General features: G+C 37.6%; 1 protein-coding gene across 1 annotated transcript in view; it reads right to left on the bottom strand.

The window, feature by feature from the left end:
• GABRA3 (gamma-aminobutyric acid type A receptor subunit alpha3) overlaps nt 1-20189 on the bottom strand; it is a 370374-nt gene that overhangs the window by 86631 nt on the left and 263554 nt on the right. The window contains exon 6 of the mRNA XM_048213585.2: nt 5777-5859. Within this exon, the coding sequence (XP_048069542.1) occupies nt 5777-5859 (83 nt within the window). The remainder of the gene's footprint in view (nt 1-5776; nt 5860-20189) is intronic.

Here is a 20189-nt window from a genome sequence, read left to right as displayed (position 1 = left end):
CCCACAGCGAATATCATTCTCAATGCGGAAAAACTGAGAGGTTTTCTCCTAAGGTCAGGAACACAGCAGGGATGTCCCCTATCACCATTACTGTTCAACATTGTGCTAGAAGTCCTAGCCTTAGCAATCAGACAACAAAAAAATAAAAGGCATTCAAATTGACCAAGAAGGAGTCAAACTCTCCCTCTTCACAGATGACATGATACTTTATGTGGAAAACCCCAAAGACTCCACCCCAAAATTGCTAGAACTCATACAGAAATTCATTAACATGGCAGGATACAAAATCAATCCACAGAAATCAGTTGCATTTCTATACACTAACAATGTGACTGAAGAAAGAGAAAGTAAAGAATCGATTCCATTTACAATTGCACTAAAAACTGTAAGATACCTAGGAATAAACCTAACCAAAGAGGCAAAGGATCTGTACTCAGAAAACTATGGAACACTTATGAAAGAAATTGAGGAAGACACAAAGAAATGGAAAAACGTTCCATGCTCATGGGTTGGAGGAACAAATATTGTTAAAATTTCTATGCTACCTAGAGCAATCTACAAATTCAATGCAATCACTATCAAAATACCATCAGGATTTTTCACAGAGCTGGAACAAATAATCCTAAAATTTGTATGAAAAAAGACCCTGAATAGCCAAAGGAATGTTGAACAAGAAAACTAAAGCTGGAGGCATCATAACTCCAGAGTTCAAGCTCTATCACAAAGCTGTGATCATCAAGACAGTATGGTACTGGCACAAAAACAGACACATAGATCAATGGAACAGAATAGAGAACCCAGAAATGGACCCTCAACTCTTTGTCAACTAATCTTCGATAAAGCAGGGAAGAATATCCAATGGAAAAAGGACAGTCCCCTCAGTAAATGGTGTTGGGAAAATTGGACAGCCACATGCAGAAGAATGAACCTGGACCATTTCCTTATACCATACACAAAAATAGACTCAAAATGGATGAAAGACTTAAAAGTGAGGCAGGAATCCATTAAAATCCTATAGGAGAACATAGGCAGTAACATCTATGACCTCAGCTGCAGCAGCTTCCTGTTAGACACGTCTCCAAAGGCAAGGGAAACAAAGGAAAAGTGAACTATTGGGACTTCATAAAGATAAAAAGCTTTTACACAGCAAAGGAAGCAGCCAACAAAACCAAAAGACAACTGACAGAATGGGAGAAGATATTTGCAAATGACATATCAGATAAAGGGCTAATATCCAAAATCTTAAAAAACTTATCAAACTCAACACCCAAAGAACAAATAATCCAATCAAGAAATCAGTAGAAAACATGAATAGACATTTCTCCAAAGCAGACATACAAATGGGCAACAGACACATGAACAAAAATGCTCAACATCCCTTGGCATCAGGGAAATACAAATCAAAACCACAATGAGATACCACCTTACAACAGTCAAAATGGCTAAAATTAAGAAGTCAAGAAAGGACAGATGTTGGTGAGGATGCAGAGAAAGGGAAACCCTCTTACACTGTTGGTGGGAATGCAAACTGGTGTAGCCACTCTGGAAAACAGTATGGAGGTTCCTCAAGAAGTTAAAAATAGAGCTACCCTATGACCCAGCAATTTTACTACTAGGTATTTATCCAATGGATACAAACATAGTGATTTGAAGGAGTACATGTTTATAGCAGCAATGTCCACTATAGCCAAAATATGGAAAGAGCTCAGATGTCTGTCGACAGATGAATGGATAAAGAAGAAGTTGTATGTACACACACACACACACACACACACACACACACTCAGGAATATTACTCAGCCATCCAAAGAATGAAATCTTGCCATTTGCAATGACGTGGATAGAACTAGAGGGTATTATGCTAGGTGAAATAAGTCAATCAGAGAAAGACGATTATCATTTGATCTCACTCAGGTGGAATTTAAGAAACAAAACAGGGGATCATAGGGGAAGAGAGGAAAGAATAAACCAAGACGAAATCAGAGAGGGAGACAAACCATAAGAGACTCTTAATTACAGGAAACAAACAGGGTTGCTGGAGGAAAGGGAGGTGGGGGGGATGGGGGTTACTACATGATATACATTAAGGAGGGCACGTGATGTAATGAGCACGGGGTATTTTTTAAGACTGATGAATCACTGACCTCTAGTTGTGAAACCAATAATACATTATATGTTAATTAATTGAATTTGAATTTTAAAAAATGGAAAAAAAATCTATCCATTGAATTCTAAATTTTGGATATGCATTTTTCCATAAGTAATTTCTAATTTGTTTTCTTTATAGATTTCCAATTTTCTGTTGAAATTCCTTTTTTATCTCTTTTATCTATTTTATTCATCTTTTCTCTTTTTTCTTGAACATAGTTTTTAAAAGCCCTTGTCTACAAACTCTGATACCTTGGTCACCTGTAGCTCTATTTCCATATCCCATTTCTTTTTGTTTTAAAATCCTGGTTTTAGGTCATATGGTCCTGTCTATTGGTATGCTTAATGATTTTTTTTTTATTGAATTGCAGACATTGCATAACAAACTGTAGATTTTTTCAGATGATGTTGATTTCCACCAGAAGGGCTTCATTCTTTCCTTTGCTAAACAGTTAATGTAGAAGAATTATTATCTTAATCTCGTAAGGGACTGAGTTGAATTCTAGTTTTGGTTAAACTTGGTATGTCTCTGCTGTTCCCTTGTAACTAGGACATAGCTTCTCTAGAGATTTAAACTGATAGCCTGTCATGCCTTCTTTTTTATAGCATTGGGAGACTGTAGGAAGGCCAGCTTTACTTTTCAGAGGCTTTCATATTCTTTTTTAGCATTTTGACTTGTGCATATTCAAAATTTAACAATTGTATTGAGAGGGATATTAGCCAAGAGTTTGAGACCTTCTAGATCTCTATTTTTATCACTTCTGCTCTGTGTGACCATGAAAACTATTTCTTTTTTTCCCCCTATCATCTAGCAGCAGCCCTATGCTTAGGGCCAAACTTGAATTCTAAGCTGCAATCCATGGCCAGAATTGTCAAATACCACAAAGAATGAAGAAAATGCAGGTCACAAATTCATCTACGAGAGGTTCTACCCTTTCTCCAGAATTTTGTCTTTCAATCCTCATTTCCTCTACAGTTCTGGGTTTTCTAATTGTTCATAAGGGGAGCACTGTTCACACACAGACTTTTTTTCACTATTTTTGCCATTATCACTGTAATCTGAGCCATTATCATTTCTCATCTGAACTATTACAATAACCTTTTAACTGGACTTCCTCCTTCTGTTCTTCCCATATTCATATTTTTAACAGTGTATCCATAATTATTCTTCTAAAACATAAGTCAGAAAATGTAATCATTTCATTCCAAATTTTCCAACCACTTCCCATTTTCTCTCAGTAAAATTCAAAGCCCTTTAATGTCCTACAAGACTGTAGATGAACTGGCCTCTTCTTTGATCATATCCTTTTCTACTGCTTTCCTCTTTGTTGTATCCAGCCATACTGGACACTTTGATGTTCCTTGGAGAAGCCAGACACTTTTCTGACTTATCCGTGGGTGTTCCCTCTACCTGGAGCAAGTTTCCTCTAATATCTGCATTATTAACGCTTTTACCTCCCTAAAATTTCTGCTCAATTTTCACTTTTTCAAAGAGGCCTATGCTGATTTCCTTATTTTAAATTTCAATGGCAACACCTATCTTTCACCTAGACAAGACTGATTCCCCTTATTCTGCAGTACTTTTATGTCTTCCCATGGTGATTTTCACTTTACCACATACTTTATACTTTACTTTCTAATCTGTTGTTTATTTTATCTTCCACCATCATTTTCTCTTCTATAATATAAGCTCCACAAAGACAGAGTCTTTGTTTTATTCATGGATGTATTACAAGCTCCTACAATAGAGCCTGGCTCATAAGAGACAATCTATAAGTATTTGACAATGATTGAAAAAAATATGTCACATGTAATTATTTAGATCTTTTCAAATGCACTTTCTGCTTCAAAATATAGAGCTAAATTTAATTTAGACACAATCAACACAGACCTTGATATATTGCTCAGATGACTCCCTATATGAAACTTACTCTAAAATTCTTAGAGTTAGAAACTCACTCAAATTCTATTCAATTTTGATTTTTCTAATTTATTTGAAAATGGGCTATGTATCTACTCATTTCTCATTGAGATTTACAGTTACTGGTAAAGGCGACACTCTGTAAAAATGAGAAAATCTCCAGAGTCTCTACCATTTACTGTAGAGAATTACATAGAACTATATGAGATGCAAATAGAATAGGCATTTCAAAAATAAAAACACATTCTCTTTTGGGAATCTTGTCTTTAGGAAGCTGCTACTATACTCTATATTAGCTCTGTCTTTTTATTCATTCATTCATTCTCAAGTTTTTATTTAAATTCTAGTTAGTTAACATACAGTGTAACATTAGTTTCAGGTGTTATAATATAGTGATTTATCACTTAAATATAACATCCAGTGTTCTCACAGTATATTAGCTCTGTCTTGCTACGTCCTCTGGACAACTTAGGAAACAGACGCTATTATTTCAATCTAATGACAGAAATTAGTCTGAAATAGTGAAATAATGTTTGCTATCTAGAAAGAAAAATTAAAAGCTAAGTCTCCTCCTCCTGACCAGTTAGTATTATTCAACCCCACCTCCCTTCCCCACTTCCATACCACCCTGAATTCAAAGCTTAAGCTTTAGAAATTACTAGGGGACACAATAGGAAATACTGTTTCTTTAGAAAGAAGATCAGGTAAACAGAAAGTAAGAAAATATTTGACAGAGAGATAGAGAGCATAAGTGGCAGAGCAGCAGGCAGAGGGAGAGGGAGAAGCAGGGAGCCCAATGGGGGCTCAATCCCAGGACCCTGGGATCATGACCTGAGCTGAAGGCAGCCACTTAACAGACTGAGCCACCCAGGTGAAACAACAAATGTTGGGGAGGATGTGGAGAAAGGGGATCCCTCTTACACTGTTGGTGGGAATGCAAGTTGGTACAGCCACTTTGGAAAACAGTGTGGGGGTCCCTTAAAAAGTTAAAAATTGAGCTACCCTGTGATCCAGCCATTGCACTACTGGGTATTTACCCCAAAGATACAGACGTAGTGAAGAGAAGGGCCATATGCATCCCAATGTTCATAGCAGCATTGTCCACAATAGTTAAATCGTGGAAGGAGCCGAGACGCCCTTCAACAGATGACTGGATTAAGAAAATGTGGTCCATATATACAATGGAATATTACTCAGCCATCAGAAAGAACGAGTTCTCAACATTTGCAGCAACATAGATGGGACTGGAGGAGGTTATGCTAAGTGAAATAAGTCAAGCAGAGAAAGACAATTATCATATAGTTTTACTCATTTGTGGAACATAAGGAATAGCAGGGAGATCATTAGGAGAAGGCAGGGGAAAATGAAGGGGGGGGTAAACAGAGGGAGGAAATGAACCACGAGAGACTATGGACTCCAGGAAACAAACTGAGGGTTTTAGAGGGGAGGGGGATGGGGGGAAAGGTCAGCCTGGTGAAGGGCACGTATTGCATTAAGCACTGGGTGTTATATGCAAACAATGAATCATGGAACACTACATCAAAAACTAATGATGTACTGTATGGTGACTAACATATCATAATAAAAAAAAGGAAGGAAGGAAGGAAGGAAGGAAGGAAGGAAGGAAGGAGAAGAAGAAAGAAAGAAGAAAGAAAGAAAGAAAGAAAGAAAGAAAGAAAGAAAGAAAGAAAGAAAGAAAATACATACAACTTCCAAACTTCAGTGGGCAAGCATGCACATCCATAGGAAAATCTTCCAAATGCATGGGGCACTCAGCATGAATTGTTAACCTAAAAGAAAGGAGAACAGAAAATTAGATTAAGCTAAAACGAATGGTGGTAAACACACAGTTGAGTGTCCATTGACCAGCAATGGGGTGTCCCTAAGAATACTGGGATTTTGTTTATACTGAGATTGAAGTCTTTATGAACCCAAGGGATGAATTAAATGAACTAGAGGGACTCTCAAAGCAACATTCAGATTTTTAGATCAGTTTTGAATCCCACCCTACCACCTTTAGAAAAACAAATATAATTATCTGCCTTAGCTGAGCTCCCTCACCCAGCCCTCCTCCTCAAAGCAGACTGAAAACATCAAGTCCTGACTCATTCACTCCTGATAGCAGTTTAATTATTAAATAATTCTCAGCAGGCTATCAAGTGAGTTAACCAATTTAAAGACTACACTGGAAAGGAGAGATGAATATCTTTATCCTGATAATGAACAGGTACAAAAGATGGCTCTGCTGCTTACAACTGCTATAGCTTTGTTGAAGGAGATGACTCTTGGAGAACACATATACATGCTTGTGTATACATGCATGCACAGGCACACACACACACACACACACACACACACACACACACACCCCTGGCCAGGAAATAAAATACAAAGGTAATGGAGGACATAAAAAACTTCAGAGGTTAAGTCTAAAGAGCTTATGCTTTCTTTATAGGAACAACATGTAGGAGAGACTGCATGGATTCCTCAATGAAAATCTGAATGAGGTATGATTTGCCATGCCCACGTATTCATTTTCCTGCATTAGTCTGCTTAAAAAATCTATTCTAAGATTTCCCTTCTGATTTCTTTAAAGAATTTTGAGCCTCAACTTCCCTTGGCCCAGGTAGTAGCCTCCTATGTAGAAATGGGACCTACACAGCAGAAATTCACAGTTCTTTGGAGCCTAGCTCTGAGGACTTATTTCTAGCTAATCAGTATATTTCCTGGTTACACTAGATTCAATCTATGCCATCCTCTTGGAGTTCTAGGGGGCCAACTGGCCAGCATCTCCAATCCTAGTTAATTGTTAAATCTGATGAATGTGTAACATTTCACAAATGATCAGAGGAGCAATACTAGATATTGTGCAAAGCAGGCTGATTAAAAGAAACATGCTCAGGTGTGTATTAGCAAGAACTCTAGACTAAAACGCAGAAACCAAGTGCATGCTCTTCAACAAATACTTATCCATCTCTTATTTTTAGTTCTCCCATCTAAACAGTAAGAGGAACTAAGATGGCAAGTGTCCTTGCAGATCCAACTAATCCCTTCAATATTTATTAAAGTTTCCATGTGTCTTAGACAAAAGCTTAATTCTCAAGTCAGCCTGCAATATCCCACCAATCCACCTTTTATCTTAAGGCATAAAGGGGGTTCCATAATTCAAAGAATTTGACAGACAAAAAATGTATTTCACTGAGAAACCTGTTCCTTGTGTTGGATACTTAAAAGATTCCATGAGAGTTTGATAAAGAAAATTGTGTTCCTTCTTTCCACTTATATTAGTGTTTCCAAGACACTGACTTTTATGAGTAATGCCAAAGGGAAATTACTTTATGTCTACCCAGCAGTCCTGGGGACATGGCAAATAAGACCACAACAAATAGATTATCGAAGCAAGATGCAAAGGGCACTGATTTCTGATTAAGAGCAGAACTGATTTATATAACTTCTCTGTCTTCCTTCCCATATACTTCTTGCCCATCCTATCTAGGCACAGAGCAGAGAGAAGAAAGCACATGTTGGTAAGGGCAGGGTACTTCATAAGCCAGATTATGCTGTGCTCTTTTCATTGGTTTTTAAACACATCCTAATGCTGTCTGACATCCCATGGCATACTGTCTTCCCTTCTTCCTTTCTTCCTTCTCTTTACCTTGCTACAACTTTCAAGACCCCTTCAAGTTTTTCTGCAGCAGAAAGCAGCCTGACTATACTTAGGGTAATATCTTCATCACTACAATCTATGTCACAAACAAATCCATCCCCTCCAAAACTTTCCTTCCATCCTCCTCCTCCTCTTTCCCCTCCTCCTCCTCTTCCTCTGCCTCCTCCTCTTATTATTATTATTGTTATTGTTTTCTGTGACAAGAATACTTTTTTTTAGAGATTTTATTTATTTATTGGACAGAGAGAGATACAGTAAGAGAGGGAACACCAGCAGGGGGAGTGGGAGAGGAAGAAGCAGGCTTCCCACTGAGCAGGGAACCTGATACGGGGCTCAATCCCAGGACCCTCAGATCATGACCTGAGCCAAAAGGCACCTGCTTAATGACTGAGCCACTCAGATGCCCCTGTGATAATTTAAGTATACCATAGAGTATTGTTAATTGAGAAAAGGACCAGAATAGACATTACTCCAAAGAAAACATACAAATGCACACAGGTATATGACAAGGTCCTCAACATCACTAATAATCAGGGAAATGCAAATGAAAACCACAATGAGATATTACCTCATACCTGTTAGATAGGCTATTATCAAAAAGACAAGAGATAACAAGTATTGATGAGGATATGGAGAAAAGGCAACCCTGTGCACTGTTGGTAGGAATGTAAATTGGTGCAGTACCTCTAGAAAACAGTATGGAATTTCTTCAAAAAATTAAAAATAGAGCTACCATAGGATCCAGCAATCCTACTTTTGGGACATCCAATGTTACTGAAATCAGGATTTCAAAGAGATATCTGCACTCCCATTTGTAGCATTATCCACAATAGCCAAGACATGGAAGCAATCTAAGTATACATCAATAGGTGGATAAGAAAATGTATATACATAGAATGGAATATTACTCAGCCTTAACAAAAGAAAGAAATCCTGCCATTTTCAACCACATTGATGAATCTAGAGGATACCATGCTAAGTGAAATAAACCAGACAGAGAAAGACAAATACTATATGACCTCCCTTAAATGTGGGATCTAAAATAGTCAAACTCATAGAAGCAGAGAGTAAAATGGTGGTTGCTGGGGGCTGGAGGGGAGAGAATAGGGAGGTATTAGTGAAAGGGTACTAAGTTTCAGTTTTGCAAGACGAACAAGTCCTAGAGATCTATTGTACAGCAAATGGTCTTAATGAGCTTTTCAGAAAAGGTCAGAGACCCATCAAAATGTAACATTCAGATCATAAGGACTCAGTTCCATTCCATGGTTTGGCCTGCTTTGATTCTTATGCAAAAATGAGACAGGAAGTAAGCAGCAATCCAGGAAATCCCTTTCTTTGGAGGTAAAAGATACAGATAGAAAGGAAGCTTTTTTTAGCCCTGTATGTGTGCATACATGTTTGCACACGCACACACACCCTCCCCTCCATTACTGCTCTCATTTCACTGTGTTTTGCAGCATCCTGGCTCCCTTGTTACCCTACCATTTGCTGTTCAAAAGTTGGTTTCTATTCTACCACAGTAAAAAGTTCAAGTTTTATTACTGCCCTGGCCCCCTAACTGGTCTCTCTGCTGTCACCCTTTGCCTTTATAGTATATTCTCTACACAATAGCCTTCTAACACTTCTTCATCTTTTTTTAAAGATTTTATTTATTTATTTATTTGACAGAGAGTACGTATGCATGCACAAGCAGGTGGAGCAGCAGGCAGAGGGAGAGGAAGAAGCAGGCTCCCCACTGAGCAAGGACCCCTCAACACAGGACTCAATCCCAGGACCCTGGGATCATGACCCGAGCCAAAGGCAGACGCTTAACCGACTGAGCCACCTAAGTACCCCTAATGCTTCTTCATCTTATACAGACTAAAATCCAAAGTCCTTGCCATGGCTAATAGGGTCTTATATGATCTTGTCTTCTGTTCTTCTCTGGCTTATCGCCTACAATGCCCTCCCTTGTTCATTTTGTCCCAGTCACACTGGCTTCCTTCCTGCCCTTTCAACATGCCAGGCTCTCTTACAGCCTGGCTCTTGCACTTGTTATGCCCTCACACCTCTTTCAAGTCTTCGCTTAATTATTATCTTCTAAATGAGGCCCGCCCTGACTTGCACTCAGTTTATTATCTACACTAGGTTAGTAAACCTTACCATGCTCTTTCTTTTCCCACAGCACCTAACATATAACATGCTATAACATTTATTTTTTTCTATTTATCATTTTTTTCTCCTTACTATAAGATTATGGATTTTTGCCTTGTTTTCTCTTTGATGTGTGCCAGGAGCCTAGCACATTACCTAGCACATTATAGGTTTTCAATACATATCCACTGAATGAATGAATGAATGAATGAATGAATGAAGAGGTTTCTTTCCTAAAAGCATGTGTTTCTATGGGGATTTTGCAGAAAGGAGGTGTAGACTGGGAAGACAGGGTTTAGGTAATTTTAGGGTTCCAGGCAAAAGCATCTTAATATGATTCCTTAATAGCATAATATCTCAACCTATTCTCTTCAGTGGACATATAGCCTTTATCCTGAAATTTCAGAGAAGAGCCTTATCAAAAACATCCAGTTTTATCCCCTCGGATGTTTTACATATGATGAAACAGAAGGGAAGGAAATTGTCCATATCACCAAACAAGTCTGGTCCAGAGCTGACTAAAAGTTTCCTGGTTCTTTGGTGTAGTCAACAAATATTTTTTGATCACCAACTATGTGCCAGCTATTATTCTAAGCAATGTAAGTATATTAGTAAACATACCAAGAGTGCTGCCCTCTTAGAACTTACATTTGAGTAGAGGGAAGACAAAAAAATTAAAAAGATAAATCAATCAATCCATCAATCAGTAAAAGGTAATATGCCTCAGGAAGAAAAATAATATATGAATAGAAAGTATTGGGGAGGGATTGCAATTTTTAATAGGGTGTTCAGGAAATAGCCCACTGAGCAGGTGACTTTTAAGCAGTGACCTGAAGGAAATGAGAATGAGCCTTGGAGGAAGAACATTCAAAGTAGAGGGGGTAACAAATACAAAGACCTTGAGGTAGAAGTTAGCCCAATGTATTCAAGGAAGAACAACTAGGCCACTGTGGCTATAGTGGAAAGATGAAGAAGAAAGATTAATAGAAGACAAATTTAAAGAGGAAACTATGGGCTAGATAGTACAAGGCCCTCCTAGGATATTTTGGTTTTCACCTTAAATGAAATGTGGAGGTATTGCATAATTTTGAGTAGAATGGTGATTTGATCTAACATTCTAGGATTATTCTGGCAGCTGTGTGAAGACTAAATTGAAGGGCAACAGTAGGAAGATGAAATTCAGCACCCATTCATGATTCAAAACTCTCAAAAAACTAGAAATAGAAGGGAACTTTCTCAATTGATAAAGAACACTTATGGAAAAAATCTACGTCTAGAACCATATTTTATGATAAAAGACTATTTCCTCCTAAGATCATGAACAAGATAAGGATGTCCACTCTCTCTTATTAAGCATTTTCCTGGAGATTTTAATCAGTCTAAGAAGGAAAGTAATGGGAAGTGACTGCTAATGGGTATGAAGTTTCTTTTTTAGAGCAACTAAAGTATTCTGAAATTACATATTGGTGATGGCTGCACAACCCTGTAAATATACCAGAAAACATACTTTTATACTTTAAAAGGGTGAATTATAGGACATGTGAGTCATATTTCAGTAAAGCTTTTAAATAATTTAAGCAAGCTATGGGTACCTAGGTGGCTCAATTGGTTAAGCATCTACCTTTGGTTCAGGTCATGATCTTAGGGTTCTGAGATCAAGCCCCACACTGAACCCCACACCAGCCCCGAGTCTGCTCCTCCCTGCTTCTCATGTATGTACTCTCTCTCTCAAATAAATAAATAAAATATTTTTTAAAAATTTAGGCAAGCTAAAGAAGTTAAAGACATAAAAAATAGAATGTAAAAAGCAAAACTGTCTTTAATCACAAATAACAGGTTTTAGATATTCTATGTTTATAGAAGTCCTAACATCATTAAGATTCTCTCCAAATTGATCAACAGATTAAACACATTCCTTATCAAAATCTCAGAAGCTTCTCTTTTTGTAAAAATAGAAAGCCGATCCTAAAAGTTATATAGGAATACAAAGGATCTAGAATAGGCAATACATATTTAATAAGAAAAAAACTGTCAAAACATACCAATAAGCTACAGTAATCAATACAGCATGGGTTTGGTCTAAAGACAGGCAATAGAGATTAAAGGAAAAGAATAGAAAGTCCAGAGATGTATTTACATATATATGGTTAATTGACTTTGACCAAGGTTCAAGAGAATTCAGTGCAGACAAAGTAGCATTTTCAGTAAATGGTGCTGGGAGAATATCTACGTATTGCGTGGTGCACTGGGTGTTATACGCAGCTAATGAATCATCGAACTTTACATCAAAAACCAGGGATGTACTGTATGGTGACTAACATAATATAATAAAAAATATTATTATAAAAAAATGAACATAGACTCTTATATCATAAACAAAAATCAACTCCAATGGAACGCAGGTCAAAATTTAAGAGCTAAAAGTTCTAAAAAAATTATAGGAGAAAATCTTTGTAACCTGGAGTCAGGCAAAGATTTCTCAGACCACCAAAGGTATGAGATATAAAAAAATAAAAAGAATCATAAAATGGACTTCATCAAACTTTAAACATTTTGCTCTTCCAAAGATACCATAAGAAAATAAAAAGACAGCCATAAAGCAAATAAATATATTTGTGAATCATATACTGATAAATAATCTATATTAAGAACTTATAAATAATTCTTACAACTCAAAAATGAGAAGAAAAACAGCCCAATTTGAACATGAGCAAGATATTTAAATATACATTTAATAAAAAATATTCTGTCAACTAATAAGGACATAAAAAGATAATCAACATCATCAGTCATTAGGGAAGTGCAAATTAAAATCACAGTGAGATACTGCTACATGTGTATTAGCATGGCTAAAATAAAAAAGACTGACAATATCAAGTGTTTGCAAGAATTTGGAGAAAATGGAACCTCATAAATCACTGGTGGAAATGTATAATTCTAAGGCACACTTTGGAAAAACATTTTGTCAGTTTCTTAAAAAGTTAAACATATACTTCCTATAAAAGCCTGTGGCTCTACTCTAGTTCTCTGTTATCTAAGAGAAATGAAAACATATGTCCAAAGAAAGACCTGTTCATAGCAGAATTATTTATGATAGCCAAAAGGTGGAAACAACCTAAATGTCCATGAAATAATGAATGAACAAAATGTGGTATATTCACACGATAGAATATTAGTCATCAGTGAAAAGGAATAAGGACAACAACATGGAGGCACTTGGGTGACTCAGTCAGCTGAGCGACCTACTCTTGATTTCAGTTCAGATCATGATCTTAGGGTTGAGATAGAGCCCAGCGTCAGACTCTGCACTGGGTGGGAGCCTGCTTAAAATCCTCTCTCTTCCTCTCCTTCTACCCTCCCCCTGCTCACATACTCTCGCTCACTCTCTCTCTCTAAAAACATTAAATAAATAAGGACAACAACATGGATGAATCTCAAGTAGCCAGACACGAAAGCTCACATACTGTATGTTTCCATTCACGTTAAGTGTCCAGGAAAGGCAAATCTATAGAGACAGAAGTAGATTAGTGGTTGCCTGAGGCTGGGGTTAAGAATGGATGGTGACTGCAAATTTTTGGAGAATTTTTTAGTGGTGATGGAAATATTCTAAATCTAGATTGTTGTTATAGTTGCACAGCTCTGTAAATTTACTAAAAAAATCATTGAATTGTACACTTAAAACATAAATTTTATCATATGTAAATAATACTTCAAAAAGAGCTCTTATAAAATTAAAAAATCAAGAGCGGCATTATAGCATAGCATTTAAGAGCAGGGATTCCAAAGCTAGACTACAAGATTTACAACCCGACTCTACCTCTTAGTAGCTATATGGAAGTTACTTCAGTTCTCTGTGCTTTGTTAGCTTATATTTTACAAATGCTGAGTAAAGCTCTAAAACTGCATAGTATTCAATAATTGGATTAATGTCTTTTACAATGAATCCTAACACCAGTGATTCTCAGTATCTCATCTATTTCGTATAGTACGAGCTACCCATGAATAATATAAATTTTACCATCAGCAGAAGGTATGTATCAGAATCTCAAAGTGGGAAGGAGGCATGAAATAGGAGGTAAACAACAGGCTGAATATGGTGGTTTGAAAATGTTTACTCCAATGATCAAGTATGTCATCTTATTAAGGATCCCTGCTATTGACTTACAGCCACTGAGTAAATAGTTTCTTTTCTACTCCTTTGGAATTAAGACAAATTTGTGACTTGGTTATTTGGTGCCTTATCTCATCCCCACTGGAAATATCTAGGTACATATCCAAAATGAAAACACATATCAGAGACTATTCTTATTATACTATTTGCTGATTATTTTCTATTATATCGCTGACAAAAAAGCCAGTGTTTATTTTACATTTATTATTAGTGCTTTGCATTTTTAGGATTTTTTTTGGTACATATTTGTCTCCTGAACTAGATTGAATACCACATGTAAGTCACTTGCTTTTATTTATTTTTTTTAATTTTTTTAAGATTTTATTTATTTATTTGACAGAGACAGAGACAGCCAGCGAGAGAGGGAACACAAGCAGGGGGAGTGGGAGAGGAAGAAGCAGGCTCATAGCGGAGGAGCCTGATGTGGGGCTCGATCCCATAACGCCGGGATCACGCCCTGAGCCAGGCAGACGCTTAACAACTGAGCCACCCAGGTGCCCCAGTCACTTGCTTTTAGATAGGAATGTACCCAATGCACTAACACAAGAAAAAATTTTCAACTCAGATGCTATTGCATCTACATTCTCAGTGTCCATTTGCCTTTGGCCGGAGAAAGCAATCCTCCCGGAAAATGAGTCTCTGGTCCTCATATCTTGATAACACCTCTCACTTTACTAAGCTACTTGCCCATTTCTTTATCCTTCTACTACTGCAAGGTCTAGAACACATTCTTTATCTAGAGCACTGTGGAGCTATATACATAACATTTGTACACCTCAAAATATGTATGTCATACCTCAAAGAGTTTTGAAAACTATAAAATGAATATGAATCAAAATGAATCACCTAGTTCTTAACTGCTCCACAGGAAAACATCATATTATTTCTAGATTTTTGCATATAGAATACCAATTTTTTTAATGTTTTTTTATTATATTATGTTAGTCACCATACAGTACATCCCCGGTTTCCGATGTAAAGTTCGATGATTCATTAGTTGCGTATAACACCCAGTGCACCATGCAATACATGCCCTCCTTACTACCTACCACCGGTCTATCCCATTCTCCCCACCCCCCTCCCCTCTGAGGCCCTCAGTTTGTTTCTCATAGTCCATAGTCTCTCGTGTTTCATTTCCCCTTCTGATTACCCCCCTTTCTTTTTATTTTTATTTTTTTATTTTTTTAATTTTTTTTAAAGATTTTATTTATTTATTTGACAGAGATAGAGACAGCCAGCAAGAGAGGGAACACAAGCAGGGGGAGCGGGAGAGGAAGAAGCAGGCTCATAGCGGAGGAGCCTGATGTGGGGCTCGATCCCATAATGCCGGGATCACACCCTGAGCCGAAGGCAGACGCTTAACCGCTGTGCCACCCAGGCGCCCCTGATTACCCCCCTTTCTTTATCCCTTTCTTCCCCTACCAATCTTCCTAGTTCTTATGTTCCATAGATGAGAGAAATCATATAATAATTGTCTTTCTCTGCTTGACTCATTTCACTTAGCATTATCTGCTCCAGTGCCATCCATGATGCAGCAAATGTTGAGAATTTGCTCTTTCTGATAGCTGAGTAATATTCCATTGTATATATGGACCACAACTTCTTAATCCAGTCATCTGTTGAAGGGCATCTCGGCTCCTTCCACGATTTGGCTATTGTGGACATTGCTGCTATGAACATTGGGGTGCATATGGCCCTTCTCTTCACTACATCTGTATCTTTGGGGTAAACACCCAGTAGTGCAATGGCTGGGTCATAGGGTAGCTCAATTTTTAACTTTTTAAGGGACCTCCATACTGCTTTCCAGAGTGGCTGTACCAACTTGCATTCCCACCAACAATGGAGGAGGGATCCCCTTTCTCCACATCCTCTCCAACAATTGTTGTTTCTTGCCTTGTCTATTTTTGCCATTCTAACTGGTGTAAGGTGGTATCTCAGTGTGGTTTTGATTTGAATTTCCCTGATGGCTAATGATTTTGAACATTTTTTCATGTGTCTGTTAGGCATTTGTATGTCTTCATTGGAAAAGTGTCTGTTCATATCTTCTGCCCATTTTTTGATTTCTTTATTTGTTTCTCGTGTATTGAGTTTGAGAAGTTCTTTGTAGATCTTGGATACCAGTCTTTTATCTGTAGTGTCATTTGCAAATATATTCTCCCATTCCGTAGGCTGCCTCTTAGTTTTTTTGACTGTTTCCTTGGCTGTGCAGAAGCTTTTTATCTTGATGAAGTCCGATAAGTTCATTTTATCTTTTGTTTCTCTTGCCTTTGGAGATGTGTCATGAAAAAGGTTGCTTTGGCCGACCAATTTTTTTAAAGTAGAGGCATAACATAGGAAAAAATTCTAGAGAAAAGAAGTTTCTGAACTTACTGAAGTTTTAAAGTTTAAAGATCTAAGTTTTACTGGTTATATGCACTAATTTTTCAGTGAGATGGTCAACACATTAAGAGTAATAAAGGAGAAGCTTAAATTTAGTAGAGCACAGGGTCTCGAGTTCACACTGTAGGCAACGTGTCACCTAGGCATTTTAGAAATGAAACAATCTGCTCTGAATTCTGAGAAATGTTCTTTCTAAAACCCAAAAGGTAAAAAACACTACTTCAGAAGTGGTTGAGGTGCTAGGCAGGCTCTTTCTATGACCATGGAGTAAAGGGCAGGATGTGAGATTGATGATGAAAAAGAAAGGAGAGTAAATCATTACTAGCCATTATCAGTAGAGGATGAGCCATTTCAAACATATAATCACCAAATACCCAAACCAAGCAGCACATTAGTCATAAGAATCCCAGTTGTCTGCCGGCTTACCATTAAATCCTTGAGCTATAGGCAAAAGGCTTTAGTACACTGGAAGGACTTTGGGCTTCCTAATTGGAAGACCACTAGTTTACCACTGCATTTAGCCTTTTAGGGAGCACGTACAAGTTTTAACAATTATCTCAGACATGTAGCTCCAGGCTCATTTTCTCACATTCACACTTTTCCCCACTCTCCAACCATCTGCAGATATGTGTGATTTCCCCACACAAAGCTCTCATGTTTCTGTCTTTGCACACACTTTTTTTCTGCCTGAAATGTCATTTCCCTTGATATGTGCAACAAATTTCCTTCAAGTCCTTGCTCAAATATTACCTCTTCCATGATGCTTTGTACGTGTGCTGTGGGCATAGTGAGATCTCCAGCTCACAGAAATCCCAGAGCACTTTTGGACCTTAGTTCTTAGCACTGTTGAAATAACTTTCTAGGCCCAAGATAGAGCTGCTCCTGCTTGGGGTGCCATGTCAACAAACTGAAATTTAGATGACTTCTGTGTTCCTGTAAATATTCTACTTGACCAGAGACACAGTATATCCAGTCAGCCAATCCCCAAATGCCAAGCTAACTCTAGATCTTTTCACCCCAAACAAGGTTGACTATGTGGCCCTGGCCAATCAGATATTTTCTATTTTTCTCTTCCTAGTTCTTTATTCTTTATCCTATGAAAGCTTTCTGTCTTCTGCCCCATTTTTCAGTTTTGCAAAAGGAGACTGTCCACTTCATGAAGTGAAATAAAGTTTGTTAGTATTAACTAAATTATTTTCTTTAATCATTTTTAACAGCACATAAGATTATCAGTATCTGTTTATGTGTCTGTTTTCTGAACAGAACTGTAACTTGAAAGAAGAGTCTCTATTTATCATTGTAATCCTATCCCTACTATGGTGGTTGGCCCATAGGAAACAGGCAATAAATACTTCTAGACTTAATAAATATTTCAGCAATATAGAGCAGTTATTTTCAGTCCTGATTCCCGGAAGAAGAAACTGGGGCCCAGAGAAGGGAAATGCCTTGTCAATGGTTACATGCTCATATGGACCAGAGTTGGGGCTCTTACTCAGAGCTCCTAATTCCTAAAGTTCATTTCACTACAATATACAGTCTCCACTCTGTCTAGGATTAGCATCTAAAATAGCTTCATTCTTTGGAATTAGAGGGACTCTTCTGGTGATCTGTAAATCCCCCCCACCCTTGTGTTAGAATGAGCTTTTTAAACAGACTCAATCTGTCTGGAGATCAGTTTCTTGCCTTTAAAAATAAAAGCAATTCTTGTTATTACAATGCCCTGATTCCCTCTTACAGCTGACCACTTGTGAATACATTCTTCCTGTGCTCCTTCCAACTCAATGCCAGTTCCCCTGTAAAGCCCTCCCATATCTGGACCCATGCCTCCAAGGCGTAATGAAACCTGTACTCTTTAGTTCACAGCTCTTCATTGTTTGCTTTTTTGTGAAAATTCTATTATGCCTCATAGTACAGTGAATGATGTGTCCTATCTTTCCTGCCAGGATATGAGCTCATGGAAGGTAGGAATTGCTATCACCACACAGAGTAAACCACATAATTTATGATTGACTGAGTACCTGTATTATTACTTGCTTCTCACCTCATTGTAAGCTTTCTCAGAGCCCAACATGAACCACTCTACATCTTGTATGTCCTTGCCTCTGTTCATTAGAGTGAGGCTCACTAAATACGGTTCTGTGAGTCAGAGTCAGTTTCTAACTTAATGAAAGAGGAACTGCAGGTGGAATCCCCTAGAGCAAAAGCCATTACAAAAAAGGACTGCGTGAAACAAAGCTATCAGTGTTTGTTGATTTGATTACATTAAATCCTATAGAGCTAATGTAACAACGTGGCCCAAGTGCCTTCCCTGGTTCCTGGACATTTCAGAGGCAATCTGTATAATAAAGATTCATGTGCAAGCTATTTGCATCTAAAGTAAGAAGAGACTAGCTTTACTGTTAACATTTTCACAATTTGTCTTTCGAAATCACAAGTACATAAGCAAAACTGACCCATTCATATAGTCAAAGAATAAAGGAAGGCATGAAGGTTTGAATATGACAGGAGGCTTCTTTTAATTGCTTCAAAAAATGCCACTTTCTTCTCAATGATGCAACATGGAGAAGTGAGTTATTTTCTTTAATTTTCAGCTAAATGTAGGACACTATTACTATGTAGCTTAACACAAAAAGACACTTTGCACAATGTATTCAATTTTATAAAATCCCATTGTGTTAAAGTTCTGAGTTCCAGACCTGAATTTCCAACTGCAGCTTGTCACGTAAACCTCAGACTCATTATGTTTAAACTTTATATCCCTTACATTCCTTTCTTAGAGAAAGTAGTGGGATGGAGTAGAGGAGAAACTGTTTGCTTTAACCTCTGTGTGACTTCAGTTTCTGTACCAGCTCTGCCACTTATTAGTGGTGTGACTGTGGCTCTACTGAAACTTCAGTTTACTAAATATAAAAGTGGGTGTTATTAATACAAAAACCTCCAAAGTGGACATGTGCCAGGACATGTATCAAGCAATTCATAAGGCTTATCATATTTACTCCCCACAACAGCCTTATGAGACAGGCATTGTATGATTCACCACATTTTACAGATGAAGGACCAGCAGTAGTCTTACTGCAGAACCTACCTTCTTAATCACAATGCTACATGCATTGTGTAATGCACAATCACTGCCATGAGAAATGAGATAAATACATGTGAAGCACCTAGCACATCACCTGGCATATAGAAAATCCTAAATAAGTGTAAGTTCTCTAAACACACTTTCCTCTGTATAAAATATCTGTTTCTTCTTCTACATTGCTTTTTAAAAAATAATGGCACCACAATCTTCTCAGTATCCAGGGAGAATATGTAAGGGACAGTCTCAATATGCCCTCTTCCTCATTACCCCATACCTAGTTAGACACCAAGTTCTTTTGAAAGCCTCTCCTTTCTTCTTCACTCTTACTTTTTGCTGCCTTTGCTTCATTCCTGAACAGTCTTCTCTGGACTACAAAACGGTCAACTAACTGGTATCCTTGCTTCTAAATGATTATCCAGAGTGCAACCTGAGTATATATATCTATGTCTATCCTCCTCCCTTTGGCAACCCTAAGCTTGTTTCCTATAGTTGAGAGTCTCATGATTTGTCTTTCTCTCTGTTTTCCTCTTATATTATTTTCCCTTCCCTTCCCCTATGTTCATCTATTTTGTTTCTTCAATTCTGCATATGAGTGAGATCATATGATAATTGTCTTTTTCCGATTGACTTATTTCACTTGGCATAATACGCTCTAGTTCTACCCATGCCATTACAAATGGCAAGATTT

Source organism: Ursus arctos, chromosome X, assembly GCF_023065955.2.
Source record: "Ursus arctos isolate Adak ecotype North America chromosome X, UrsArc2.0, whole genome shotgun sequence".
NCBI classification, from domain to species: Eukaryota; Metazoa; Chordata; class Mammalia; order Carnivora; family Ursidae; genus Ursus; species Ursus arctos.
The sequence above is the reverse complement of the archived record's forward strand: the minus strand, read 5'-3'. Positions and strand labels throughout refer to the sequence as shown.